Genomic DNA, 26172 nt, shown 5'->3' on the forward strand with positions numbered 1-26172 from the left:
CTTTGCCGTAAGGTGCAACATTTCTCCACAATCAAGGCTCAATGTTCCACAAAAATTGTGAGCTTCGTTTTTATTTTTAAACAACATTAAAACACTGTACACCAGGGGTATTTACAGACAAGTGCATTTTCCCTCGTAGCCCAGAAACAAACAAAAAATGCTGTACAGGCTCGGGTTTACCTTCTTTTGCAAAAGGCAGTTACGGATGGTTCGTAAAATACAAGCTAACAAATGATCCAATAATAAAAAAAAATTTGAATGAGAGTGATGCTGGACGCTCTCTCAAAGCAAACCCAGCTTGCTAAAATGTTCCCCCTAATGAATCCGAACCAGACTATCCAGCCTTTGAGATTGGCGTTTTCTCCCAACTTAAAAGCTATTCGAGTAGCGTTCGTCTGTTCCTCAATTCACAGCCGCCTCCTGTCGACTGGTCGGTAAAATGAAAAGAATGATGCGCGGCGAAGTATGTACACTAAGAACGACGATGTTCACTTATCTTACAGGCGAATCTACGCGATGCGCGTCACGCGCAGTTAGCTTTCCTTCCCACACTTTGGTCGGAACCGCATCGAGTACCGGCTCCCATTCTCTTTCACCTCCGACTTGCTCCCCCAGTCCGCGGGCGGGGCCGCCGTTGGACCCCCTGATGACGCCCCGAAGTCCAACTCGCGGTTCCACCGCTCCGCGTGGCCGGCCCCGTCACGGTGCAAGACCGGCCGCAGGGATGACAGGTGCGACCTCTCCCACGCTGCCTCCCCCCTCCGTGAGTGACGCAGCTGCCCCCTGGTGTAGCAGTCGCTCCCCGCGGCGTAGCAGTGGCTCGGCACTTCGTGGAGCGGCGAAACCGGGGAGCTTCCGCGCCGGTCCTGTACAAACACCCCGTTGGGTGTCCTCGCCTTCTTCGGGATGCGGTAGCCGCCCAGAGGTGAAGAGCGCGGCGGTGGTGGCAGCGGCGACACTGGCTCGACGCGCAACACTCCCTTCAAAACGTCTTCCCGGTGATCCACCCTCTTCTTGGGCGCATTCTCGTCCGTTCCCGGACGTTTCTCCGCGTTGGATCCCTTGGGGTCCGTCTGCTCGGAAACGACACGTTCCCGCGGCGTGGGCTCTTCCGGTTTGTGGGACGAACTCCGCGTGCAGCGCATTGTGTCGCCGTGTTCCTCGACGAGTCGAGGCGGCTGCGGCGGTGGCTCGGGCCGCTTGGGCTGGTGGTGGTTGTTTCTCGTCCTCCCCGTCAGGTTCTCAATCCTGTTCCTAAACCTCCGACCCGTGCTCTCCTCCGGCTTTTTCTCCTCCGAAGGTTCCAACTCCGCGGCGTCGGACGGCACTGTTTTCGGCGAGTCCGTCGCTTCCTCCTTCACTTCCGCGCTCGGCGTCTGCAACCCGACCTCTCCGTTGCGGAGACACCTTGTTGTAGGCAGGGTGGGCTTCGCAGCTTCAGCCACTCCCGCCGCTTCGGCTTCGGCTTCCAGCTTCACCACCTCCGCGGTGCCTTCGTTGGCGAGGCCCTCGGTCAGCATTGCGGAGAGCCTGCGCGACCTCAACCCGTTGACGTATTGCTTCGCGTACGGGTTCGGAAGCCGCGTGGGCGTCGCATTCAGCGACTTTCGGACCTGTCCGTAGAGGTCGGCGACCTCTCGCCCCTCGAGCGCGTCCAGGAGAAGCCGCAGGCACGGCTTGGGGCCCGTCGGGTCATTAGAGTTCAGGCGGTCGTAGAGGTGCTCGCTCTGTCCCGCAAGCACCACGGCTTCCCGCTCCCGGTCGGAGAGCTTGAGCCCCGGCTGCATGACCACCCGGACCTGCTGCTCGAAGATGTCCTCTTTGATCTTGAGGAAGGACTTGGCAATCTTCTCACGGCGCGTCACCATGTAGCACAGGTTGCGTACCTGGAAGAGACGTGGTAATGTGGCGAGGACGACCTCCAGATAGCACGCAGAAAGTCTGCGGTACTGGTGGTGGGTGTGGGGGAAGGTTAGGGGTTGTGTCGTATGCTTGCTGCACGGCAAAGTCAATGTCGTTTCGATCTAATCAAATTATCCAATCGGCGTGCACAGCTTTCGGTGCAGCGAAGTGCTCGCGCAGTGCTTGTCGCAATTACGAGCTGATTTGGTAGTTCCGTAATGTGATCACAACTTTGCCTTATGGCGGCAGGAGTATCGAACTGCGAATGCTCAAAAGTGTGCTTTAGTTCAGAAAATAGTATGACCTATTGCATGTAGCGCAACCCGAAATGCCACCTATCGGTAACTTGGAATTAATGCCACAAGAAGTCCCAAGTCAATGCGGGAATGCACGGAAAGCTTGAAGAGAACAACCTTTTCCTGCGTTAGCTGGACAATGTATGGAATGTAGAGCCTTATAAAAGCATTCCATTACATTACATTGTAGGCTTTGTACAGCTGCAATGTCATATTACAATGTAGAAGTGACCTCAAAGATGCCATTCGCATAAACAGAAATCAATCTACTGCGCTCCTTTTCTGTGGATCTGTGTGTCCTATGGTTCAAATGTAGTTGCAATGCAAGCTTCCCCTTACAAACATTTCACAGGTATCCAATGTGGTGTACACTTTTCTATGTGCAAGAGGGAAACAACATCTTGTATTCAAGCAGGAAATCGTAACAAGTTTGCGTCATACCACTTGATCACTTTCAGAAAAGACACAAGCAAATCAACTCTGAAAGCCCCTTCGGATGGAGGTAGTGAAACGTTTCTTTAGCAGTAATGTACAGAAAGGGCTAAACCCACTTCAAATAAATTTAAAAAAAAATCAGTTTTCCATGTTCAGAGACTGCACCTTGCAACGAAGTTGTGGGTAGGTGGTGCATTCGTTTTGTGAAAATATTAAGGAGCAAATTTGTCTCAATTAGGTTAAAAATGTGAAACATAATTCTCCTATGGGCCAAGATGGAGTTGGGCCTTTTTCATGATAATCTGGCTGTGGCCCATTGGGATGAACAAAATCAGTGTAGGCAATCATTCTAGCATTGATATCATTCCCGTTTTGTCCAAAAAAATGCCTCTAGTGGCCTACAGTGGTTTTTCACTTTTACTTAAAAACTTTGCTATGTGCTAAAGAAAAATCTTGGTTTTTAGTACTAACTTTTGATCAAGATAAGTGTTTACTTCAATATTTTCGTAAGACAAATGCACCACTGAGCATGGTGTTAGATACACATAGGTGTAGGCACCACTTGCATGGCAGCTGCCAGAGTCCTCTGCTCGCCTCAGTTGCTAGCTGTGCCACCAGACGACTCCTCGACGTGCAGCTAAAGGCAGCCTGTCGCAGACCCAATTTCCCTCGCTCCTCTATGGGAGACGTGCTCGTTTTAAGGGTTGCTTTCAGGGTGCGACACGTCAAGCAGAACTCGGTATATGTGCTATGTGAGTTGCCTACACACTGTTTTGTCACTGACCCGTTTCGTGCCTCGACAGCAGCAACAGTTTTATGAACACGTTGCAAGCGAAGAGATCTCTACCAACGTGTTCAAGCCAGCGTCTGTCAAGGTCACAGCAAAGGCTTCAAGTGGAAAGAGTGCGCACCCGGGTGCCTTGGGAATGAGGCACTTTTTGTTGTTTTGTTTCTTTTTTTCCTCAGTTGAGTTGTCTGGAGAGCGGAGGCGCTGTCGGCAGAGGCTACTCAGGCGCTCCAATGCAGAGCACAAGTTCGTCTGCTTCTTGCACAGGGGCTGTGATGATGTCAGGATGCCAAGCTCTTATTGGCCGATCGAAGAAAATAGTGGGTAAACCTCAAAGCATCTAGCAATGCGGTCTACCCACTATCCCTGCAATCAAAGCCAATCGGAACTTGCGTCATTCTGACGTCACTGCAACACCTGCGCAAGAAGCAGATGACTTGCTCTGCACACAGGATTTTAACTAGTGGATCACTTCACAGCGTTTGCCGTGCTGTGTCCTCACACCTACATATACCATACACTGCAACCACCGAGCCACTTTTGAGGTAAATTACAATGTCACCGATTTTAAAAAATCATCAGCTGGATTAGAACTGCTTGACCCTCCCCCCGTGTTCAAGCACACAAGCAAACGAGAACCGACATGCAAATCGAGTAGCCAAGCCAAGAACAGGTGGAAAGCAGCATGCAGAGGCAGCTTTGAGTGCAACAGCAGGCAAGGCTACGTCATAATTTTCAGGGTAACACCAACTGTAGTCACAGATAACTTTAGAATGACAGTCCTCTAGCTTTCTAGTCTCCAGCCTCTAACATGAGGCTTCTACCTCCAATAAAGTACCGAAGCCGAGAGAATGCCGTAGCTAAGTTTTTTCCGGAGATAAATTTAGAAGCCCGAGGCGTGGAGATTGCCAAGGTTTCGTTATGGTACTTTGCACGGCCGTCAATTTCACGCCGAAGCATGAAGGTAGTACTGATTTTTCTACTTATTTTATGAAAGGTTTACGACATGTACACAGGTTATTAAAAATTCTCAAAAAGATTTCTATGCATAAGAAACATGTCAAACAAGCATGTTTTTTGGTCGCGCACCAGTCACCTAGCTGTGTTTGGAGATTTGTGTTTGTCCTTTGTCCCTCTTTGTTCCCCTTCTCCAGGGATTATTTTCATCATACATTCCCAAATTATTTTACCAACACACATAAAACGAAGCAAAATATATCAAAATGTTAACTTTGAAATGTATTTTATGAATATAAGAAAAATATGCCTAGCCATGCAATAGTGCGGCTCATTTCCCTAAATGTTACAAAATTTAACGTCAATACTTAAAAAAAATTATTTTAATTTTTTTTAAACTCTCCTTTATCGTTTACAGCAACTTCAACTAACTTTGATGGCAAAACATTGAGTAACATGCTACTTTTGAAAGAAAAAAACAACAAACCTTGACTCAAATTGAGCAAGCTTGCCTTCGTTACAGGCCCTTTGCTGCGTGACGTCGGCTCCAAAGAGACATGTTGTAGAACCAACGAAGGCTGTGCAACAGTGCTGCTACATCATAGGATGTAAAAATTTATGGTGACCCTAGTTTTAGCTTTATATTCAGGTTTCCTTGCGTTGCCTTCCAAGAACATGCTCCCCCCCCCCCCCCCCTATATCCTTCCACAGGCCATTAGCTCACGGAGGACTGTCGTTAAACGCCACTGCTAGCGGCAGTTGAGAACTGCATGCACAACGCATTACCGTGTATCCAAAGGGCCGCGCACGACAAAAATCCATCACCGCGAAAGCAAGGCGAGGGAAGTAGTATTGGAGGGTCGGCATCTTGGTGTTCACCTTAGCGTGGCGACAAACAGACGAGTGTAACCTTTTCAAGTATATGCATACCCAATGAAAAACAGATAGAACTCGATAACCAGAAGGGTTTTGTTGTTGGATTTTTACCATGTCAGTTGATACAGTGAAGGTCTCGATCATATTTTATATATATCTGTGATATATATACTATGTGAAAGTCATGTCCTTGGGAGAAACACTCAGCTGTATACCTACCGTAAAATACTGAGCAAGCGCCCCCTTCAAATTTAAATATTATCTAACCAAAATAGGGAGGGGTCCCTTACTCGGCTCGGAAATGACATTCAAGATGGCGGCCGAAAAATATTAAATTTTCCTGAAATGGGAGGGGGCCATGGTCGGTACTGTACGGTATATGTTAAGCAGGGCATTTGACGAAACGCGGGCCAAGTCGTTTCTGTGAAAAGTATGCATCACACAGAAAAAGGGTTGATTAATATTGTTTCCCGCCAAAGGGGGAATTTAGGAAAAAACCAATAATAAGCGTGATATAATTAGGTTAATTACTTTTAGTAATTAAATTTATAATTAACAAATTTAGAGGTACCATTTCATTTACAAACATGGTGGGCATAAATGAAAACTATTAATCGACACATATTATAGATATATAAGGCATGCGCAGCCTTTTACGGCGCTTCGTAAGCTAGCTCAATTTGGACGTGTCTCAAAATGGACACGTCCAAATGGGCGGGGGGTGGGGTGGGGTTTAGGAGGCAATGCAAGGACATACAAATATAAGGCTAAACTAGAGACACCATAAATTTCTACACCCTACGATAGACCAGCACCGCTGTAGTAGAGCCTTTGTCGATTCTAGAAAATGTCTCTTTGGAGTCAATGTCTTGTGGCAAAGCCCCTATAACAAAGATAAGCTAGCTCAATTTGAGTTAAAGGGAAGCTACGGAGGTTCTTGAAAAAAAAAGAGAAGTGAATTCCAGTGTATTTCTACCCCGTGAACCGGAATACCTAAACCATTTGCTGAGCAAATATTGTTTTAAACTAAACGCGAGAAAAGGCGAAAGAAAGTTGCTGTACGTGACGTCATCAACGGATCTTTTGGCTGCCTAAGGCTAGGGAGGCGGGGCTTCGGCCCTATTCTGAAGTGCATCGCATTGAGACATAATTCTGATATATGTTATTCTAAAGGCCAAATGTATGCAATTCAGGTGTTTTTTCTCGAATGCAGAAGGTGCCCCATCTTTACTTTAAGGTTTGCTGTTGTTTTTGTTACTCAATGTTTTGCCATCACAAGTTAGTTCAAGTCACAGTAAATGGTCAAAAAGAGTTTAAAGGGAATAAAAAGTGGAGTTATTTTAAATACTGAACTACACTAGAGGCGAAGCATATTTTTCTTATATATTTGTAAAATTCATTTAAAGATAATCATTTTAATATATTTTGCATCGTATTATATGAAGTAGTTCGATGGTAAATAATTTGTGAATCTGTCTAAACTTATTTATTTGATGTGTTTCATACATTTATTTTGCATAGAAATTTTTTATTGCAATTTTTATTATACTGTGTATGTTTCATAAAATAAAATAAATTATTACTAGGTAAGTCCATGCGTTGGTGTGAAATTGAAGGCCGTGCAGAGTACCATAGCAAAACCTTGCCAACCTCCATGCCTTGAGCTTCGGAATCCTATATCTCCAGAAAAAATTTAGCTACAGTGTTCGCACTAAGATCTCCGTTCCTCCCAAGAAGATGGCTTTGACATACATTTTTTTACAAATATATTTAAAAAAATAACATAAGCCGGACCATCACTGCATGATCCGACATGGAAACACCCAGTAGACAACGGGAACATAATGCCCGAAAGGAGAGAAACACGTTTTTGTGCATGCATGTCATAATTTGCCCCCGAGCTTCGAGTATTTGCCTTGGTTTTGGCCCAACAACCGGTTTAGCATAGCCAAGCCGTTTACCCCTATTTTGTGAAGTCCCTGCAACTGTCCGATTTTCACAAAAACACCCCAAAAAAAAAACAGACCAAACATTGCAGAAAATCATTGCAGCAGTTCAGACAAACAGTGCAAAACAGGGAGGGAGCGTGGTGTAGAAGCAACCGAATAGAGGCAGGCAACGTATAGACTCAATTTATTGCAGCAGACAGAAAAGCAGGAGAGATGCAAGCAAGAGAAAGAGAGGAAAACTCCCAAAGCCAGCTGGCACTGAACTGTCGCACAAAACCTAGCAATTTAGGCACAGACTAATAGGGCCCCAGTCGCCTTTCGCTGAAAACTGCACCTGTGCCGCGGTAGAGGAATTTAGGTGGATAGGTAGATAGATAGGGGGAGCAGCATGCTTGCGGCATGCAGCGTGGACGGTTGCTCAGAGGCAGCGGTGCTCTACCCTTTCGAGGTCCTGCCTCAGGTGGACAAACATCTTGACGCGCGAGTACAGGCTGTTCTCCTCCAGCTTGTCCAGCCGGTCCGTCTCTTCCTTCAGCGGCGTCAGCAGCGGCTTGTCGTGGTTCGCCTGCAACGTGGAGGGACACAACCCATGCTCGGAAAGGTTGGACGATGCTTCCAAAGCTCTTGCGCTGTTCTGCAAACTGACAATTTAACAATGCAGTGCAAACGAGATGCGATTGGTAGTTCAAAACAATGACCGGAATTGACCCTTTTCAAAATTCAGTGCCATCTCGTGGCTCCAACGGCAGTATCCCTTGCGACAAACTAATGGCAGTCATGAAACTGTATTTTAACCGGCACCGTCACTTTCGCACGTCAATGGCAGATGAGAGTTGAGCCTCCGATCACCTCGTAATTCTTTCTCAATTTGTTTCAGTTTCAATGGTGTAAACGTAAGGGCTGGCCAGTACAAAGCAGTACAAAAAACCCCCTAACCCGATTAGACTTCCCCCAAATAAAGGCTTCAGAGTCGAACTTATGCCGAGAGTTTCATTGGACCACACTACAAATAAACACTTACGCGGCCATCGTATTTAATTTGTACGCAGATTGTACAGTCCTCAAGTATCCTCCGTTCGGTAGTGTCTAGAACTCCTTCCTTCGTCGGCCTCGAGAAGACTGCTATTAGTTTGGCACGGATGCCACACGCAGACGATGACGATGGCGACCAAAGTTGCCGCACTGCATTTCGAAGAGTCACCCATGCAAAGCCTGCCCAGCATCGCCACCCCTTGGGAGAGCACAAACCGACCTTGCGCTTGAGCTTCCAATAGTTGAAAACGAAGTCTACGACCACGGGATCTGCGGCCGTTGCCTCCGCCGTCTCCTTCGTGCTCACGTGCTTGTAGAACTCCGCCTCGATCGCCTGGATCCTGCAGGCATGGCGGGCATGTTACCTCTGTGCTTCTCACGTTTCGTGACAACTGATCGCGCCAACAAAGCCCGGGAGCGCAGAATGTGTTCCGCAAAATCTGCACTCTGGGCTGGCGCTAGTTTTAGTGCGAAAGCATTAAGGGGGGACATGGGCCTAAATTTTAAATTTCTTTGAAAAAATTCATTTTTTAATTTTGAGGTTTTCAGTTTTAGAAACTAATTATACACCCTTACACCAAATTTGATAACCATATGCCAAATAGTTATGTTGATATAAAATATTTTCAACACATTGTGAGGCAGTAACAAAGTAAAGGAGTTCAATGTTTGAATGCATTTTTCTCAGTTCCACTTTTTGCTGCAAATTTCATACGAAGGAATCTTTTGTTCGAAGGTGAAAGTATTCTGGTACCACAATCAAGATGTTTCTGAACTGAAATTTACTCAGGAATCGGGCTATCTACTTTATTTTGTTTTAGGTTGAAGTCCTCAGTGATAAAAAACTAAGTTTTCAAAAATTGACAGAGGACAGATATGCATCTCATAGTTTCAGGTAATAACTCTTCCTGAAATATTTACATTTAAGTTATTAAAACTAGATAGCCCGAGGTCCCATATCCCCCACTTTATATTCAAGCAGTCAAAATGATGCTTAATAATTTGATTTGCAAATCATAGATTTCTTAATGAAAAGTGACACATTGTCTTATGCAGGTATGTAAATTTGTCTTAGAGAGCTGAAAGTTTGCACAGTACACCTACATCTGAAGCTAAATCTCCCCTGCAAATTTCATTCCGATCACTTGAGTAGTTCGAAAGTTTGACCTCTAGCCAGTGTCCCCCCTTAACTCTCCCATGGAGCGAAGCCGGCTTGTCTGTAACTACCTGTAGCAAAAAAAAATGGCACCCACAAGCGGAATTTTCATTGGCTGCGACGCGTCATATCAGATGCTTCGTCACGGGAGCCGGCCAGACGGCCAAAGTCAAAGCGGACACCCCTCAGAAACACAACACAAAGAAAAGCACAGCAATGCAGATGCATCATAGCAGAAGCTGTGGAGCCAGAGGGGGCGCCGCACCTGCGCAGTGGCAGAGAGTGATGTCACTGCTGGCACGCCGTGTGCAAAAGGAAGACGTGGAGCACTGCTTGTGGGGATGTGCTGCATGTAAGAGTGCCTTTTGCATTCCTACGTAGCCTTAAAAGGGCACTGACACCCCAAAGATAGTATTACTGTTTTTTTGTTGTCTAAAACAATGCAAGTTGTAATCACAGACACGCAAAAAAATACTGCAACAGAAAAACTTTTTCACACGCGGACATGCCTTTTTATTTTTGCCACTCTTTTCTTCCGCTCCTCACCTCCTCGCTTTTTTTTATTCGTGACATCAGATATTATGAAATTTAAAAGCTTTGTAAGCGACATTTCTATAACATTTAATAACGGCATTCGTAAAACACGTCTTTTAACGCAAATGCGAACACACCACGGCTTTTCTTTATGAAAAACCAAAAATCAGAGTCTGAAGTTATGCCGCCTCGAGGCTTTTTATCCTCCCTCGGAAAACATGGCTGCACTCGACGCAAGTAGCAGAGGATGATCGGTGAGTCGGAGAATCAGACGAAGTTGTCTTTTTTAGCTGCCCGACAACCTTTCAGACTTCGAAAAGGAAATCGTCAAACGGTCAAAACAACTGGGTTTGGTGTCTGTGTATCGTAGCTTCGGTTGTGACTTCACCGGGGCAGCCTTTCACGCAGAACAGGCGCGACGTGGCCCCTCACGTCGCTCACAAAAGTCCACTGCATATTCTTTTCGACCCCACACGGTTTCAAAATATTTGAGATCGCTGAAAGGGCCCTAGGAAACTCCAAACTCAAAAGTCGTCTGCTCGCAGTGATAGGCGGCAGACATAGTGGAGAGCGGTTGATTGCGGGACGCCGGCAAACAAGACACTTCGGGTGGCAGCGCCGCGGCGGTTCGGAGGCGCAAGAGAAAGTCGACTCGCAGGACGGCTCAATATTTGACGTCACTGCACTAGTGCGGATCGCGTGGGAATATCAAGTTTGGCATTTGTAAATTGTTTTTTTACTTCACAAATACTGAATTCCCAAATTTTAAATTTTGAGGGTGATGTCCAGGCATCGTTTTCAATCGTTTCAGATAATAAACAAAAATATAATTTTTACGTGTCAGTTAAGTGTTTTTTCTTTGCACACCAGAGGTGTCAGCCAGGTTGAGACCGCAAAAGACTGAGCCGCACGGGCGCTACGTTATGTGGCTCTTGTGCGACGAACAACTTCAATGAGGCGAGCGATCTCGAGGTACGACGTCACACTGCTCTCGCTGGCAAGTTTTTGCTGCGAGCCAAATCCTTCAGAGCAGAGGTGCTGCGCGGCCCAGTGGCTATGGCATCCCACTGTCGTGGCACCGACCCAAGCTCAATCCCCGCCGGGGCGTCTTTCTTTTGACGATTTTACGTAGGCCTTCATGAGCCCTACGTGCAGTCTTAATGCTGTGCAAGACTCCCGGTGTGTCGCTTGTTCGTGTTGCTCGTATCTGTCGATCGTCCGTGTCGATCGTTCAGGACGCTCATTCGTGACAATTTTCTTGTAGAAAAGACTCTTAAAACGCATTCTGTGTTAAAACCTACCCAGTGATGCTACTGCAAAATTGTGATCTGGGGCGATTTTTGGAGCACCCGAAAACGAATTTCGGAGCACTTTCGGTTCACCTAAAAATGGATCATTTTGGAGCACCTGAAAACAAATCTCGGAGCACTTTTGAAGCACCTTAAAATGGCTTACTTTAGAGCGTGTAAACCTATCCTGCTCGATGCACGGGCCTCAAAAATGGTCCCGAAGCGGCAAATGAGGGACGTAACAAAAGCCAGTGTGTCGTGCTGTTGGATGTCGCGTTCCTGACAGTAAGTCGCGGAAGTTCAGGCAATAAGTGCTGGCGAACGCGAGTGTCGCCGTTGTGGCCGTGTTCAAACTTCCAGCCACCGAAACTTCCGTGGATTGCCAAGCCGGAGAGTGACCTGCAGCGGGACGAGCAACTGCCGCATGTACCTACGCCACCGTGCCGACACAGCCAGGATCGTGCCAGGACACTTCGACAACGCCATTGGGCGGAAATCGACCAACCAGATTGAAGGACGAGGCAAACACCAGTCGGAGACGCGCACCAGACACACGAATGCCAAAGTGTGACATCGAGCCCCGGTTGGGCAGTGACACAACATTCAACAAAGTGGGAGCTAAGACGTTCTACATGTTGCATCAGACGACTCCGCCCGTTCCTAGAACTGGGAGTCTCACTTGGCCAGGCGAGCGCTGTCCTTTTCTTCGCTGGTCATCTCGATCTCCCTCCGGATTGGGGCGTGCTCGGATCCTCGGGTGGCCATCTTTCGGTTGTCCGGATCAGTAGAGTTGTCCGAGAGCGCCTCCTTGCGGTGCGTCTTCTTGCTGTGCTTCGGACAGAAAGACTGTGCAAAGAAAAACGGAGCCCAGGTGTTAGGAAACAATTGGGAACCTCAATGGTGGCTTTCTTGGGCAGAAAGCAAATGTTCTTGACACACAAGTGGCTACAATTCACTGCTAAAATGAAACGACGCCGAGGTCTCTTGTCTCGTGTTGAAACACAGTAAGGAGTAAAGGTAGCTTGCCACGGGGCAACGCAGCTCTCTTAGGACTCCAAAAAGGTTACCCTGTTTTACCAGATGCATCTTAGACACCATTCAGTAAATGATCGAACACACTGTCCAAGTACCGTATTTTCCGGTCTATAAGTCACGCCGTCGTAAACAACAGTTTTCACTTCAAGATGTCTTTGGACCACCAGAAAAGCGAGCAATCGGACGATGCTCTGCTGTTCCTCTCATCATTATTGTCGACACAGGTTACAGGGGAGCACCGGCAGAATTTCTATACTTACTGACTTGCCTCAAGACTGATTCGACACACTAATAGACACATCTGAAATAGTAACCCCAATCGTAAGTCAAAATAATTTTTGCATAGCTATTGAAGTTTTAAAGCTGGACTGAGATGCCGAGGCTCTACAGGTAACACTGAAGATGTGACGTCAGATGTTGTAAATGGGGCAATATGGGGATGGTACGGCTTGTTCCTGACAGATTATGGGGTGTTTGATGGTGTGAAATAAGCACTAATTAAATTCACGGCAGCACAAAACATGCACAAAATATTTTTTAGATAGCCCGCGCGACTTGCAAGTCATTCGGGCCCCGAGAGAATATAAATGAAATACGTTGGGCAGCTAAAGAAACTGCCGGACTCCCCCCTAAAGGGACACTGACAGGGTATTTATGCTCGCCAAGGGTTTTATTTGAACATGACCAACAAGAGCCCAACTACCCAGAACACACTTTGCGGCTCAAAATTCGTTTTCTTTCCGCCCGAAAACTGCCGGCCGAGAATTGGCCGGTTCCAGTCACACTCAATGTTTTCCATGATCACATGGCATTCAAACCACTACGCGTATCAAATTTTTCGCCCTAAAGTAGCCAGTCGAGAATTGACCGGTTCCAGTCGCACTTACTGTTTTCCGTGGTCACAATGCATTCAAACTACTACGTGTACCAAACATATTCAAGTCATGGGTCATCTAAGGCACACATTCCGTATTAAAAATAAAGAAGAATATGAACCCTATTTTTGTGGCCACTGAAAAGCTGCAGATATGTTGATCAGAGAAAAAATGTTGCACAGGTCACAGGAAGTACATGTACACATCATTCTCAATATGGTGATGGACCAGCGTTGCAATGGACATGGGGCCGCCACTTCGGAACTGTCGTCCGCGGTACCAACGGCCAATCGATCTTCAAATGCGGAACATTGAGCAAAAGGAATATAAGTTCGAAACAATCACACGATGAACGGTGCACGCAAATTCCTCATCGTCATCGTCTGCTTCACACACTGGAGAAGTAGAGAAAAAAAAAAAAAAAAAAGCGGCCGGGTGTAGTTACGTCACTTCCAGCCATGGGCTTCTGTGCTCATGTTTATCAGTTTTGAGCACTTGAGGTTCTTGGCTTTATAAAAAAAAATATATGTGACTGCAACAAAATACTTATTGGGTAATCTCCTGACACCATATTAAATTGCCTTTAAAAAAATAAAAAAACAACATTTCTGGAGAATGCCAGTGTCTCCTTTTATATCAAGCTTTGTATAACATGCAGTAAAAAAAAATTGGGCAAAACAAAAGATATGATTTATGCATTGGACAACACTTCAACTACCTATAACAAGGAGTCGGTCGAGCAACAGGCTGCCAAACAAACGGCCGGTGGCTCACCCTCAGCTTGACACCGTCCTCGGGGTTCTCATCAATGATGGCCTTCATTTCGAGGCTGTTCTCAAAGGCACAGGTCACATGGTACGCCCTCTTGCAGGCCTTCACCTGACGGCGGGGAAAAGCACACTCAAGGAGGGGAACAGAAAAGCCGCCTCTACCCCCCAATAACCATCCGTCTGCCAACTCCCGGTGAAATCGCTAAATGTACTCGAGTCACAAAACCAGAGAAGGCATGTTTCAGGTATCTCTCGAGATACACCACTTGTTTTTAAGACTCGTGGGTTAGCCTTTAGTTGGCAGACACGCCGTAGGTGGCGACAAGCTCATTCTTTGAATTACTGATACATAAAGTGAGCGGGCTTATCCCAAATCATGTAAAACGTTTAGCACTAAATAAGTCCGCTTTATCATCACAAATTAGGAATGCATGACGTTAGTGGTGCCACAATGCTCGAGCTTTGAACGTGCTTCTTTGTAATGTAACCAACGTCGGAAGGTAGGAACACCGAAGGATCGCGGGTGGACCGGCAGAAGGCACTGAGCTAGCGGAGACACTCACAGAACACTGGATGCAGGCTCCCATCCGCTCGCGGCAGAGGCAGCAGGTCAGGGCCCAACGGCTGGCCTGGACATCATATTGCAACGAGTCAATATGATATGATGACCCCATGCAGGCATAAAACATGACACCACCCTTGACGTCCTGCGTGCCTGGAAACACACTTCTACGATAAACAGGACCCCGAAGGTAAGTGAAACGGAAAACTAAAAAAGGTTGACAGGAGTGTGAAAGAATGCAGCGAAGCTCTTTGCAAACATGGGTCTGTGAACAGCCTCACAGATAGCGAACTATACTGAGAAAACATTTTAGGGAAGCGATTATTACTCCCAGATGTTAATTAAGAGGCAAGTGCGTCTCGTCATCGATCGGCTGGTCGCAATTCTTTGGTTGCCAAGACAACTTGAGACTAGTTTCTGGGGAGGGTTGGTTCTGTTGCGTACAAACATGCTTCCTCCGGTCAGTAAAACGAAGTAGTCACCGCATCGTTGCCACTGAACGGGTAACTCCCCAAAAGATAAAAATCACCCACGAGAGACACTGTGAGAACCTGAAGACTGAGGTTTGTTTTCTTTGTCGCTCAGTCTCAGGTTATCACAGCAATGAAACCCTTCAAATTGACCAGCGTGATGTATGCAATCAAAGATCACTACTAACAATGAAAAAAAAAAAAAAAGTTAACAAGAAATACTGAATGGTTTTTACAAGGAGATTAATAGCAATAAAAGAAAAAAATCTGCTACATAAACATTTTCCCCGTGGACTATTCATGCACCGCGTACACTCTCCCCCCTCTGCACGGAGCAACGCCACCCTCTCCCACGGCCTCGCTGCGGTGCAACCAACACCAACGCGAGCACGAAAGGTCCGCGAGAGGCGGGCACCCACGGGAATCTCGGAGATCTTGGTGATGGGTTCCATCTTCTCGACGCAGCCGATGCTCACTTCGGGCACCCAGAGTGCGCAGCTGACGTGGGCCCACTTGCTGCCGCTCCGGGTGCTCTTCATGGCTCCTCCCCGGGCGGGGCAGAGGGCGCAGGGGGGCCGGATGCCTAGGGCGCAGGGACGGCACACCCAGGACCCCTCGGGGATGCGGGTGATGCCGTAGCAGGCCTGGTGCACGCACAGGTCGCACTGGTCGCAGAACACCATCTCGTTGCCTTCCTCCGAGTCGGGCTGGGGAGGGTGGAGGGGGGGGGACAAAAGCACGTCACCACCAGGTTGAAAACCTGTGGCAGCGTGTCGCCGTGCGGCAGCTCGGGGCACGGGAGGAGCGAGAGAGAGTTCAAGCTGCGGAACCTGGGAGTCCCCGGTTTCGCCTCTGCCCGCTAAGACCTGGATTAAAGTTAGGGTCCTTCGTTTCTTCGGGTTTTATATTTAACAAAAATCAGGGGGGTACAAATTGGGCACTTTGTTCAGAGTTGATAATAGAAAAGTTCTCTGGAATTCAGGTTTCTCTGGACAAGTTTTGAAGGATGTACCGAAAGATCTGGAGCAAGCTCCCACTGACAATTTGGAGGTAATCATGCAGAACTGGGCGAGGGGCACTTCTTAGGTCAACAATATGTAAAAATATGTCTTCTGTGTATTTTCCGAACGCTACAAAATTGATTGGTGGGCGCTTATTGTCAAATGGGCGTATGCTCAATTATTTACGGTAAGTATAATTAACAATAAAAAGCTTTGATCTGTTTCAAAATATGGAATGTTTTTTTTTTTTTTTCAAGTTATCAAAATACACAAGGTGGCATTGGAAGATAAGAAAGCTTACTGGAACTTTTCTATTTTTCGTAATTCTTGTGTCATAGCTAATCTTCTGCATGCACAGCATCTGTCTACCCATCCTAGTCCTGCACAGTTTTTAGATATATATCTGAATGGACAGAATATTCTCTCAGCATCACATCTTATGCATAAATTTGCAATGCACAACAATATCATTTCAGCTCGACAGGAACAAAACATCTTCGGTTTCTTTTGAAACAAGTTTTGAGAGCACTTTCACATCACCTTTTTATTTTTTCGTTCAATGGGTGAAACGGAAGTAAAAGAAAGGCTAAAGACACTTTACAATTGACATAAAAGCAACATTTTTGGGCTCAACCTATGTCACTGCAGTTCACCGAAGCCAACGAAACCTAGGTTTGTTTCTAAGGTCTGGAGCTAGTGCACGTGTTCCTATCAGCCCTTTGCTCCCTAGAGGAGATTTTGGAAAAAGAATAATTTGGAGAACGGCCCAATTCAATTTAACCAGACTTCCAAGAAACACGTTTGGGCCGTAAATACAGGGGAAATGTCCGGTCTTACCCCAAAACTAAGTACCCCAACTTTAAACGGACTCTTCTAGGCAGCTGTGCATGGGCGCAGCAGGTATAACCGACTACTACTTTTTGTTTCCCTTTATTTCGTTCACTCCAGCACTATGGTTGCGCGACATGATACCAAACTTTTAAGGTCACCTACAGAATGAGAATTGCCGGGTATCTTATTCGAATGCCCGGCCCCCAGCATGCACTCACTGCCTTCTGCTGTGTTTTGGCTGCACATGCACGCTCAAAACTTATAATGCAACGAAGCGCTATCGTAACACTGGAGGTAGGACAATTGAAACTCCCCTCCACCACTCTTGGCTTATCTGCACCTATAGATGCCCCAGTGTTGCTGCCCTCACTGCAGGCGTTTTGTCTGTGTGCTCATTATTACCCATTCCAGTGATTAGGCATCTCGATGAGGGGACAGAAAGTTGATCACGGCAGCTCAAATCTGATGCACGGGAAAAGGGGTCCCTACTTTGTTTCAGCGCAACTTGGCAAGAAAGCGAGTCAGCTCAGGCAGTGGTGCATTGCCGCGTGCCACGATCCGGTGCTTCGATTGGCTTGCCGTGACTGTCACTGTCACCGTCTGCCAAGTTCCGCCAAAACGTTTAGTAGCCAAAGGACTTGTTGTTTCTTGTGCGTGACCCCACTTGCATTTCCAATTCACTTTCTATACTTCGTTTCAGCTTCGGTCCGAGCGCGGCCGATGTTATGAGCCGACGGGCCAATCAAACAGCGAAACAGGCACAATGTCATGGCGTGCTCTCTGCAGTTGATAGGACCAGCCGATATTCGCCATCTCTCTGTGCATGCTCCTCCACCGGCTAGTCCTATCAGGCACAGAGAGCACGCCATGACACTGCGCTTTTTGATTGGCCCTTTGGCTCATAACATCGGCCGCGCATGGACCGAAGCTGAAACGAAGTATAATCCTTTTTCCCTCGAAAACGGGAAGGCAACTCACCGAACGGCAGACGTCACACACAACGTCTTCATCGTACTCGATCCCCAGTCCCTGCTCTGTCCGAATCTCCCGCTGAAGCTTCTCGAAACACTGTGCAGCATAAATAGAAACAAAAACGCATCATTTGAGTCGCATTCAAACAATCTTTGATTCACCACGCAAACTGGCTCAAAACTGACTCCTATTTCAAGGTCTACATCGCAGCAACGACAAAATAGGAGCATGTTTGTTGGCCTCTCACCGACACATATTGCATTTTGTGACAAACGTCGCTGAGCCAAGCAGTTTAAAAAAGATTTGTGGCAGTACTTTGGCAATACACGACGAAATTGTCACGTAAAGAATTTGCTTTCGGGTCGGCAAGTTTCGCTGCAATCGTTTATGTACCAAGGCTCGTATTACAACTTTTGACCAGAACGCCGCTCGTCGTCGCTATGGTCACACGACTGCTCACACCAGGGCTCGAATGGACTGCGTCTGTTTGAGACGGGAATTCGGCAGATGAGAATGGGTGTTCCGCTAAATTTGGCGGCCATAATGCTTCTGCATCCTACATTTTCGCTAAGTTACCTCAGTCAAAAACTTTATTCATGTTGAGACATTTGCTGAGCATACAGTACCATTAAGAAAATGATGCAAGTCTCATTTGGAACAATTGGCACAACATTGCCTAACCAACCAACCACAACTGAAACATGGGTAGAACTGATGCAACTAGCAGTGCAGATTGCAGAGGAAAGCTACAAACAAAAACTAGCTTCTGAGCATTTTAAAATTTGTGTGGTGAAAAACCTCCATTGGAAACTCCACCTAGGTACTTTCAGAGCATCGTGTACTGGCCTCTAGGTGCTGTGATCTTTTTACACAGCCCCTGCCAATACAGAGGTACAGCTACTTAGACAAACTTCATCCTTTGAATCACTCTTTGAACTATGCCAGCTAAATGCCAAAGCACCAAGGGGTGAGACTTGATACTGCTACTGTTTAGGTGACCAAAGCAAAGTTTTCACATCTGGCAGCCAAAACTTAAAATGTAAAAATATGAAAAGCAACAAAAAGAATAAAGACAGGACAGAATATTTGTTTCTGCAACCCTACCAGCGTGCTCCAATTCGTCACGTAACACTGCAGGCTGTAAAAAATTCTCGCTCGAAAAGTCAATAAAATGGTAAAAGATCAAAATGAGCAACATAAGGAGAGCAAGAAGCTGCAGTCACATTTGGTAACAAATTATTCCAGAATTTACATTCGCAGCCTTTGTCTGTGTTGAATCGAATTTGTTCCAGGCCCGTAAAACAAAGTCTTGTATCTTTGTACGCAGTTTTGTTGGTGCACAATTACTATAAACCCACCGTCAAAAACCCGAAAAGAAAACAAGGTACAGAGTGACTTACCTGCGTCTCAAAATCTTCCATGAGGGTCTCCATCGCCAACTCCGACAAAGGCTCCAGTCCTGCGAGTGCCACATTGTCTTTAAACACGAGTGGACCAGAGAATGCAAAATGACACTGCAATGCCGCTTTCCAGTGTACAGAGTAGAGGGCACGAGCAGCCAAGGCCGCTCTACAGTTTGGACCTTCCTCAAAGTTATCAAAATTCCAAATATAGAAACACCATTTAGTGCACTCGTACAAAAAATTAATTTGTCACTTAATTAAACGTCTGCTAGCCAGCACCCACAGAGCTACCTTTCAAGAACTGGATATCTAGACGGGCAGACGAAGTTGATGGCAATGAGCAAAGCATGTTTGGAAGCAAAGGGACTCGATCTGTCGCCGACAATAAATTTGAAGTTGTTAGATTTGAGCACTTGTTACGAAGAAAAAGACAATGAAAATTCTAGCAAGGAGTAACAATAGCTATTTAAAGACCAACGGTAAATTGTGCTGTCCTCAACTGCACATGGAGAACACCACTTGCATTCAGACAACAAAAAACCTAGTTGTGAAACATACTCACTAAACAACCACAATAATAATAATAATAAAAAAAAACTGCAACTAAGAACAAATAGTCAGAGTGCAGGCGAGCTGGTGTAAGTTGAACATGATTGTAAACCTGAGACTGGGGCAGAAAGAGAACACAACAGAAGGTAGTAAAAGAGGAGGCAACGTCTCTAAGAACACTTTTTAAAATACCACTTTCATATCCTAAGAAAGACCTCTAGCAACAGAAGGAAAAATTCAGTGGTAACACAAAATGTATCATATGTTACTCCACAGGCACGTAGCCAGGATTTTGTTTCGGGGGGGGGGGGGGGGGGGGGGGGGGCCATGACAAAATGCTGTATGAGGGGGAGGGGGGAGGCCCCAGCAGGAAGGAAGGTTTCAGGGGGGGGAAGCGGGCCTGAGCCCCATGGGCCCCCCCTGACTGCATGCCTGTTACTCCATGGCGATCTTGCATAGATGAACTTTGTACGAACTGAGTGTCTCTGTGGCACGCAAACATTGTCCACTATTCCAGAAACGCTTCTTCGTTACAGGACTGCACTCCGCAAGGTTGCTGGGGAGTCGGGCCAAAAGCACATTCCACGAAGAAAACAAACCGACTAGCATAAACCCCCAGAGCAGCCAAACTGCCAAACTCCCAAACACCGCCACACGAAGGTGCAACCAGCTCACCGAAACTGAAGTCACCGCACCGTACATGGCTCCTCGGCACAGTATTGCAAGTACATACAAAGAATCCCGCAACAGACCTATTCACGCAGCTACAGTCACGAACCGGGTGAGGACAGTAAAGCCATCTTTCCAACGCCCAGCATCCAGCATGCTGAAGCGTTATCGAGGTTTGGAGGCTTGCATGGGAGGCGGGAACTTCAGAAGGACCACCCACTGTTCCCGTCTTGTCAGTGACAACAGACCATTCTATTAGGGCAAGGGGAAAGAGGGATATGAGCCTCTATGTTTGGGCACTTTAGGCGTCGCAGCCCACAGGAACAACCCGAACGACAAGAGCGGCGCGTGCACTTTTCCTCTTCTAACCCGCTGAATCGGCCGAAAGGCCCGTGGAGGATGGCCGGTCTGTCGTCTGCTGTCAGGATCTGGCACTTGGCCTTTCCCTCTTTCACCCCAAAAGTCAAATTTGGGGGTTTTACGTGCCAAACCTACGACGGACATCTGGCACGCCCCAGCGGAGGACTGAGGATTAATTTCGACCACCTGGGGATCTTTTGATGTGCAACCGACAGCTCCGTTACCACGGTGCCTTCTCCGCAATAAGCCTCCGTCATATTGCGGGCACATTGGTCGGGATTCGAAACCGCCACCTGGGGATCCGTAGGCCGGCGCTCTCGCCTCGAAGCCACCGAGGCGGCTTCCCTCTTTCACCCCGACGATCCCGCTGAAAAGCCTGGATGCGTGTAGATGGCACTGCGGTCGAACAACATGGTGCCGCCCGGAGAGCCCTCAGTGTAATAGAAAGATGGCAAAGAGAGAGAAAAGAGCGGGGAAAAAGTCCTCTCACCGTAGGCCTTCCTCTCGTCGTTGAAAATGCGCAACCAGTGCTGGTCCATCGCATCCAGGTCGTAGCGACACGTCTTCTCCGCCTGCAGGCTCACGTTGGTCAGCACGTGCAGGTTGTTGGAGAAGAACTCGTCGTGGGTGCAACGCAAGAACCGCTTCGGTGGCCTACGTCACATACAGAGAGTTGCTCAGATTAGATATGTGGCCTTTGGTTCACTGTTTCTCACGTCTTGCACATTGCATAGTTATGACAGTGAAGTAAAAAAAAAAGGGGTGTAATTAACATTTTGTATTTTCCAATCTATAAGCTGCATCTTAGTATTAAGGCCTGTTTCCTTGGAAAAGTCTGTGTATAATTAGCACAGCGATGTGATTGGCCTAAGCCGTTTTGGAGCACCTTTTGGAGCAGTCAAAACAGTGTTTTGGAGCAGCAAATGTGGCCTTTGGAGCAACCAAAACAGTGTTTTGGAGCAACAACAGTGGCATTTGGAGCAGATATCCTTAGAAAAATATATATATATACAGTATAGACCACTTACAACGTAACCGCTTATAGTGCAGGACCGGGTATAACGCGGCTTTTTTAAACCACCGGTTCGCCTCCCATAGAACTCCATGTAATTACATACCGCTTAAAATGCAGGCGCACGAAGGGAAATACCGGTTATAGCGCGGTTTCTGGAACAGCGCGCCAATTGCGCCATTGACCGGCACAGCGAGCACGCTTCCATGTGCGACACTAGATAACGGCGCTAGCCTGGCTAGCCGCAAGCGGCACTCGCGGGGCAAGGAGGTTGCTCGAAGTCGTGGCTCGAAGAAGCGGGAAGAAGCGAAGAAAGAGGCTTCAGTTGCCATAGCGACGGAGGGACGCACGCACGTTTCGTTCACGTGCGTGCGTGCTTCCCTCCGCTGCGTTGGCGTTGGAAACAACCGCAACGACAAACCAATCGCAGGTCGAGAAGAAGTGTTCGCGCGCGTTGCATGCCGGTCGCGGGCCGACTGCTTCTATCCGCAAACATGGCGTCGGTTGTGATTGTCGACGTAGACGGGTGGAAGCTCATCGTTCCGCGTAAAAGCGCTATCCTTGACTGTGAATTTTCGTTGTGCGCCGCTATGATAACCCAGCACGTACTAGAAGGGAAGATCCACATACTCGTGCGGCGATGTCGTGGCGGCACTCTCAAGACGGCAGAAACGCCCGTGTCGTCGTGTTTGTTTACTACGACTACAGTGGTGCTTTCTAAGCATTTGTGTTTTCGAACATCGCCCGAATTTCTTATTTGGAGCATTTCATGCCTGTGCTAAAGTTGAAGGTATTACTGGCGCGTACCGTATAAAGGACGCGAATTTTCACGCGTCTTCATCACCGGAGAAAAGTGATTAGGGTTAGCAATCCTGAACGCTCGCAACGTCCGTCCGCAACCAGCGACGCCGTTAAAAGGCTGCGCCAGGCAAAAGTCGCTCATTTCTTTCAAAATTGACACACTTGAGAGAGAAGTGTACTAGTCTGGTGAAATAAAGACTCCTCTTCATCTAACATAAAATATTTCTTTTACAAAGGTTAGTTGTCTCATATGGCATGTATTTTGGCCTGAAAAATTGATGTTTTGGTTATAACGCGGTACCGCTTATAGTGTGGATTTTCACGACTCCCGCGACATACGTTATATGCGGTCTACACTGTATTTGTTCTAAGTGCTGTGCAAACAAAGGGATTTGTGTTGTGTTCTGATGCGACGTGTTGTGACGGAACTCGCCGCTTGTGCTTTTACTGCTAAGACATCCCACAAGTGTATACAGTCCCGTAAGCATTGCCAAGCAACTAAAAAAAAAAAAAACTTGTTACTGTTTTACTGATTTCCGACGTGCCAGATATTTGTCAAAAGTAAGCAAACGTAAATAATGGACTGCAAGCATTCCGGCTGGTGCGTCTATCGTGCAATCATGTTCGCATGCACGTGAGGGCAACTTCTGCAGGCTTGCAGTTGCGCGTGCTTCATCGCGCAGCGGAGACAATGGTTGTTCGATCAAAATTGAAACCATGCCACTCCACTCCATCACCAACCGATTCCCGAAACTGTATGCAAAATTTAACCTTCGAGCGTACAACCAAAAACAGTCCAGCGGCGCGTGCTTACCAAGCCGGCAAACAAAATACAAGCTAAACACACACACAAAAAACAAAAAAAAAGAACCTGAGCGGATTGATGCGAGACATCACGAGCCAGGGTCAAAAAAGTTCTTGTACCGCTTTGTGCAACAACTGAACTTGAGACAAAGAAGCGCGCTGTGCGGGTTCAGCGTGCAGACATTGCCTTCTTTGCTTTAGCTCACTTCCCTTCACCAACTTTCCTTCACGGCAGATTTTTCATGCACCAGGGTCCCTCCCGAAAAAAAGCCCACCGAGAGAAACCTAGGCAATCGATGCTTCGTCACAGCAGTCTCCGAGGTAAAGAGGGATTTTTGTAGTAAAATATGATTTAAACAAGAACAGGAATGTTGATGAGCATGCGGCAGTACCTAGTTTCATTTTAGAAAGCGCCATATCTGCACCGACGTAAGGCTGCAACACCCGATGTCGCGCGACCGCGGTGACTGGAAGGCAGCGACCAAATACACTTTTCCCACAGCCGTTGCTTTCAGGAGCGAGTGCTCCAGCTCACAAAGTAACTCTCGCCTCGCTAAAATGTGGTTTCTTTTCACAGCATGACGGCATGGCTCATGCTAGCATCGGAGCGTCCACATACACCCGCGTGTATCATTGAAAATATTTTTTAAAAAAGACGCGAGACGAGACCCACAAAACGACGAGAGCGCGAAACACGAGACGGCGGGAAAACCATGCAAGGCCAGAGGGACAATAGACTACTTCCATAAAGCCCTGCATGCAACACTGCGCGCGTTGCACTCTGGGAACTCGTTGGCCAGGGAGGAGGGTGGCATGGTTTCGGTTTCGATCGACACGTCGACAAGAGATTGTTTTCTGGTCCCGAGAGCATCATTTGTGGTCTCTAATCCAACCTAAATGGCCAGGCCTCAAAGCTTTAGCACAAGCCTGAGACGTATAGCTTGTTTTAACACATGCTTGTAATATTTTTGTACTTGAGCCTTCCTGTTAGCGTTCCAATCGAGGTATGTGGACGAGCCAGTGCTGGGAATCTCGACGCTGCGAAGCTCGGGGATCTTGCTTGTGTACGAATCAACAAGCTGCAGCAACCAATAAGTATGCATACATCGAGCTCGTGCCTTTACATTAGTGTTGTTGATCAGGAAGTTTGTTTGTTCAGTGCGTCCATAGACGAAATATTACTTTTTGCAATTACAGAGAGGCGCCATCGAAAAGCTCAATTTTAACACACTTCTTATCTCTTATCTGTACCGACCCGCAGCACTGCACGAAGTGAAGTCCCCACCCGCTTGCATTCCACTAATACTCAACATCGCGTATGCGCATAAAGTTATCCTGCCAATCATATAGGCATATTCGCACATACAGACCGTTTTAAGAAAGCAAAAGTCGAGCACTTGTGTGAAGAATGTCGCACCACAGAGGGGTTCATGCCTGTCCGGCGCACGGTGCGACATTCTTCACACAAGTGCTCGAACGAATTCAAAGCACGTTTGACGGTTGCTAATGGCCATAATATTTGTTATGTGTTTGTTTTCTTCCCGCTTGAGTATGCCAAGATCATTTCAGACACACCGTTCAGGCACAGATCTTGGGCGTCAGTAAAAGCTCGTGCAAAAAGGCTTAGCGAGGAGTAGCGGACGCTTGTTAGGTCCTCCGTCGTAGCTAGCCGATCTCAGCGATTGCGAGAAGTTAATCTTCTATCAGCATCAAATTCGAGTGGGAGATATATGATGACACGAGGAACACATCATAGTAACTACTGTGCAGTAGTAAGGTCGAATTTATTGCGTTTCCTTAAAACTTCATGCGTAAAAGCTGGTCTCAACTTTGATACCCTGTGAGGATGCAGCTTGCTTTTCGCCCAATGAAGTAACAAGAAACATACGTTTGGCAAACAAAATATGTGAAAGGTTCCAGATTAACAAATTTCAGTTCTAGTTCACTAATACTAGACGGGATTATTGAAACTGAGCTCAAACATGCACTGGTGGGGTGAGGTGACTAAGCCACGACTTACTACGTTCAGATATGCAAGCACAGTATCCGTTGTTTCGGGAACCAAGGAAAGTGCCCCGGTCTTCGTTTTGTATCGCTCAAGAATGAGTGTATTGTATGTTCGTGAAAGGTCAGATAATCGAAAACGCAAGCAGCTCGTTCGGTCGCGGCGTGATAGCATGAGATGAAGCTACTCGGTCGAAACCGAAACTGAGTGGCCAACTAGTTCCCAAAGTGCACTGCGTGGTATTTCGCCGCGATGGGGTGCGTCAGTTTTGGAAGTAATCCATTGATGCAGGGTACTTTGTGTCGGGCGGCCTCTTGCGCCACATAACAGATGCATGCTCAGTTACGGTAGTCAGTTTAGTTTCGGTTTTGAAAAGCGACCGCAATTGTTTTTTTTGGCACAGGCTTGGCACAAATTACCCATATTTAGGCAAAATGTAGCAGGATGCAGCGGGGTTAGAAGTATGGCGCAATTGGCGCAGCAATCACATCGCCGTTAGCACCATTGTACGAGTCGCATTTTTTTGCGTGGTCGATGCTACGAAACAACATTGGTAAGCCCACATCTGTGTATTGTGATGGCAGTACATGGACAAGGCGGGAGCAGTCAGTTTATAATCTCGCCAAAAAATCAGAAATCACACCTTACACACTAGAAAATAGAGTAGGTAATTGAGATCAAAGTGGGGAAGAAGAGGCATGAACCAGGAATGAAGTACCATTAGGACATTAAAAACCCAATCACTTTCGTTTGTCTTTAAAAAAAAGATTCAAGGATATTACGAACACCATCTCCCATTCACAGCAAACTGTCATGATGTCAGCTGCCATATTAGTGCCA

General features: G+C 47.0%; 1 protein-coding gene across 1 annotated transcript in view; it reads right to left on the reverse strand.

Annotated features, from left to right (window-relative positions):
* Positions 1-53: 53 nt before the first annotated feature.
* LOC8051020 (protein Jade-1) overlaps positions 54-26172 on the reverse strand; it is a 30762-nt gene continuing 4643 nt past the window's right edge. Inside the window, exons 7-16 of the mRNA XM_002433913.4 lie at positions 21201-21364; positions 19130-19188; positions 17736-17825; positions 15345-15632; positions 14457-14522; positions 13898-14002; positions 11893-12059; positions 8455-8575; positions 7642-7767; positions 54-1886 (exon numbers count right to left, since the gene is read on the reverse strand). Of these exons, the coding sequence (XP_002433958.3) occupies positions 534-1886; positions 7642-7767; positions 8455-8575; positions 11893-12059; positions 13898-14002; positions 14457-14522; positions 15345-15632; positions 17736-17825; positions 19130-19188; positions 21201-21364 (2539 nt within the window). The 3' untranslated portion in view covers positions 54-533. The remainder of the gene's footprint in view (positions 1887-7641; positions 7768-8454; positions 8576-11892; positions 12060-13897; positions 14003-14456; positions 14523-15344; positions 15633-17735; positions 17826-19129; positions 19189-21200; positions 21365-26172) is intronic.

This window comes from Ixodes scapularis, unplaced genomic scaffold (genome assembly GCF_016920785.2).
Source record: "Ixodes scapularis isolate PalLabHiFi unplaced genomic scaffold, ASM1692078v2 PGA_scaffold13__105_contigs__length_92229423, whole genome shotgun sequence".
In the NCBI taxonomy this organism is placed as follows: Eukaryota; Metazoa; Arthropoda; class Arachnida; order Ixodida; family Ixodidae; genus Ixodes; species Ixodes scapularis.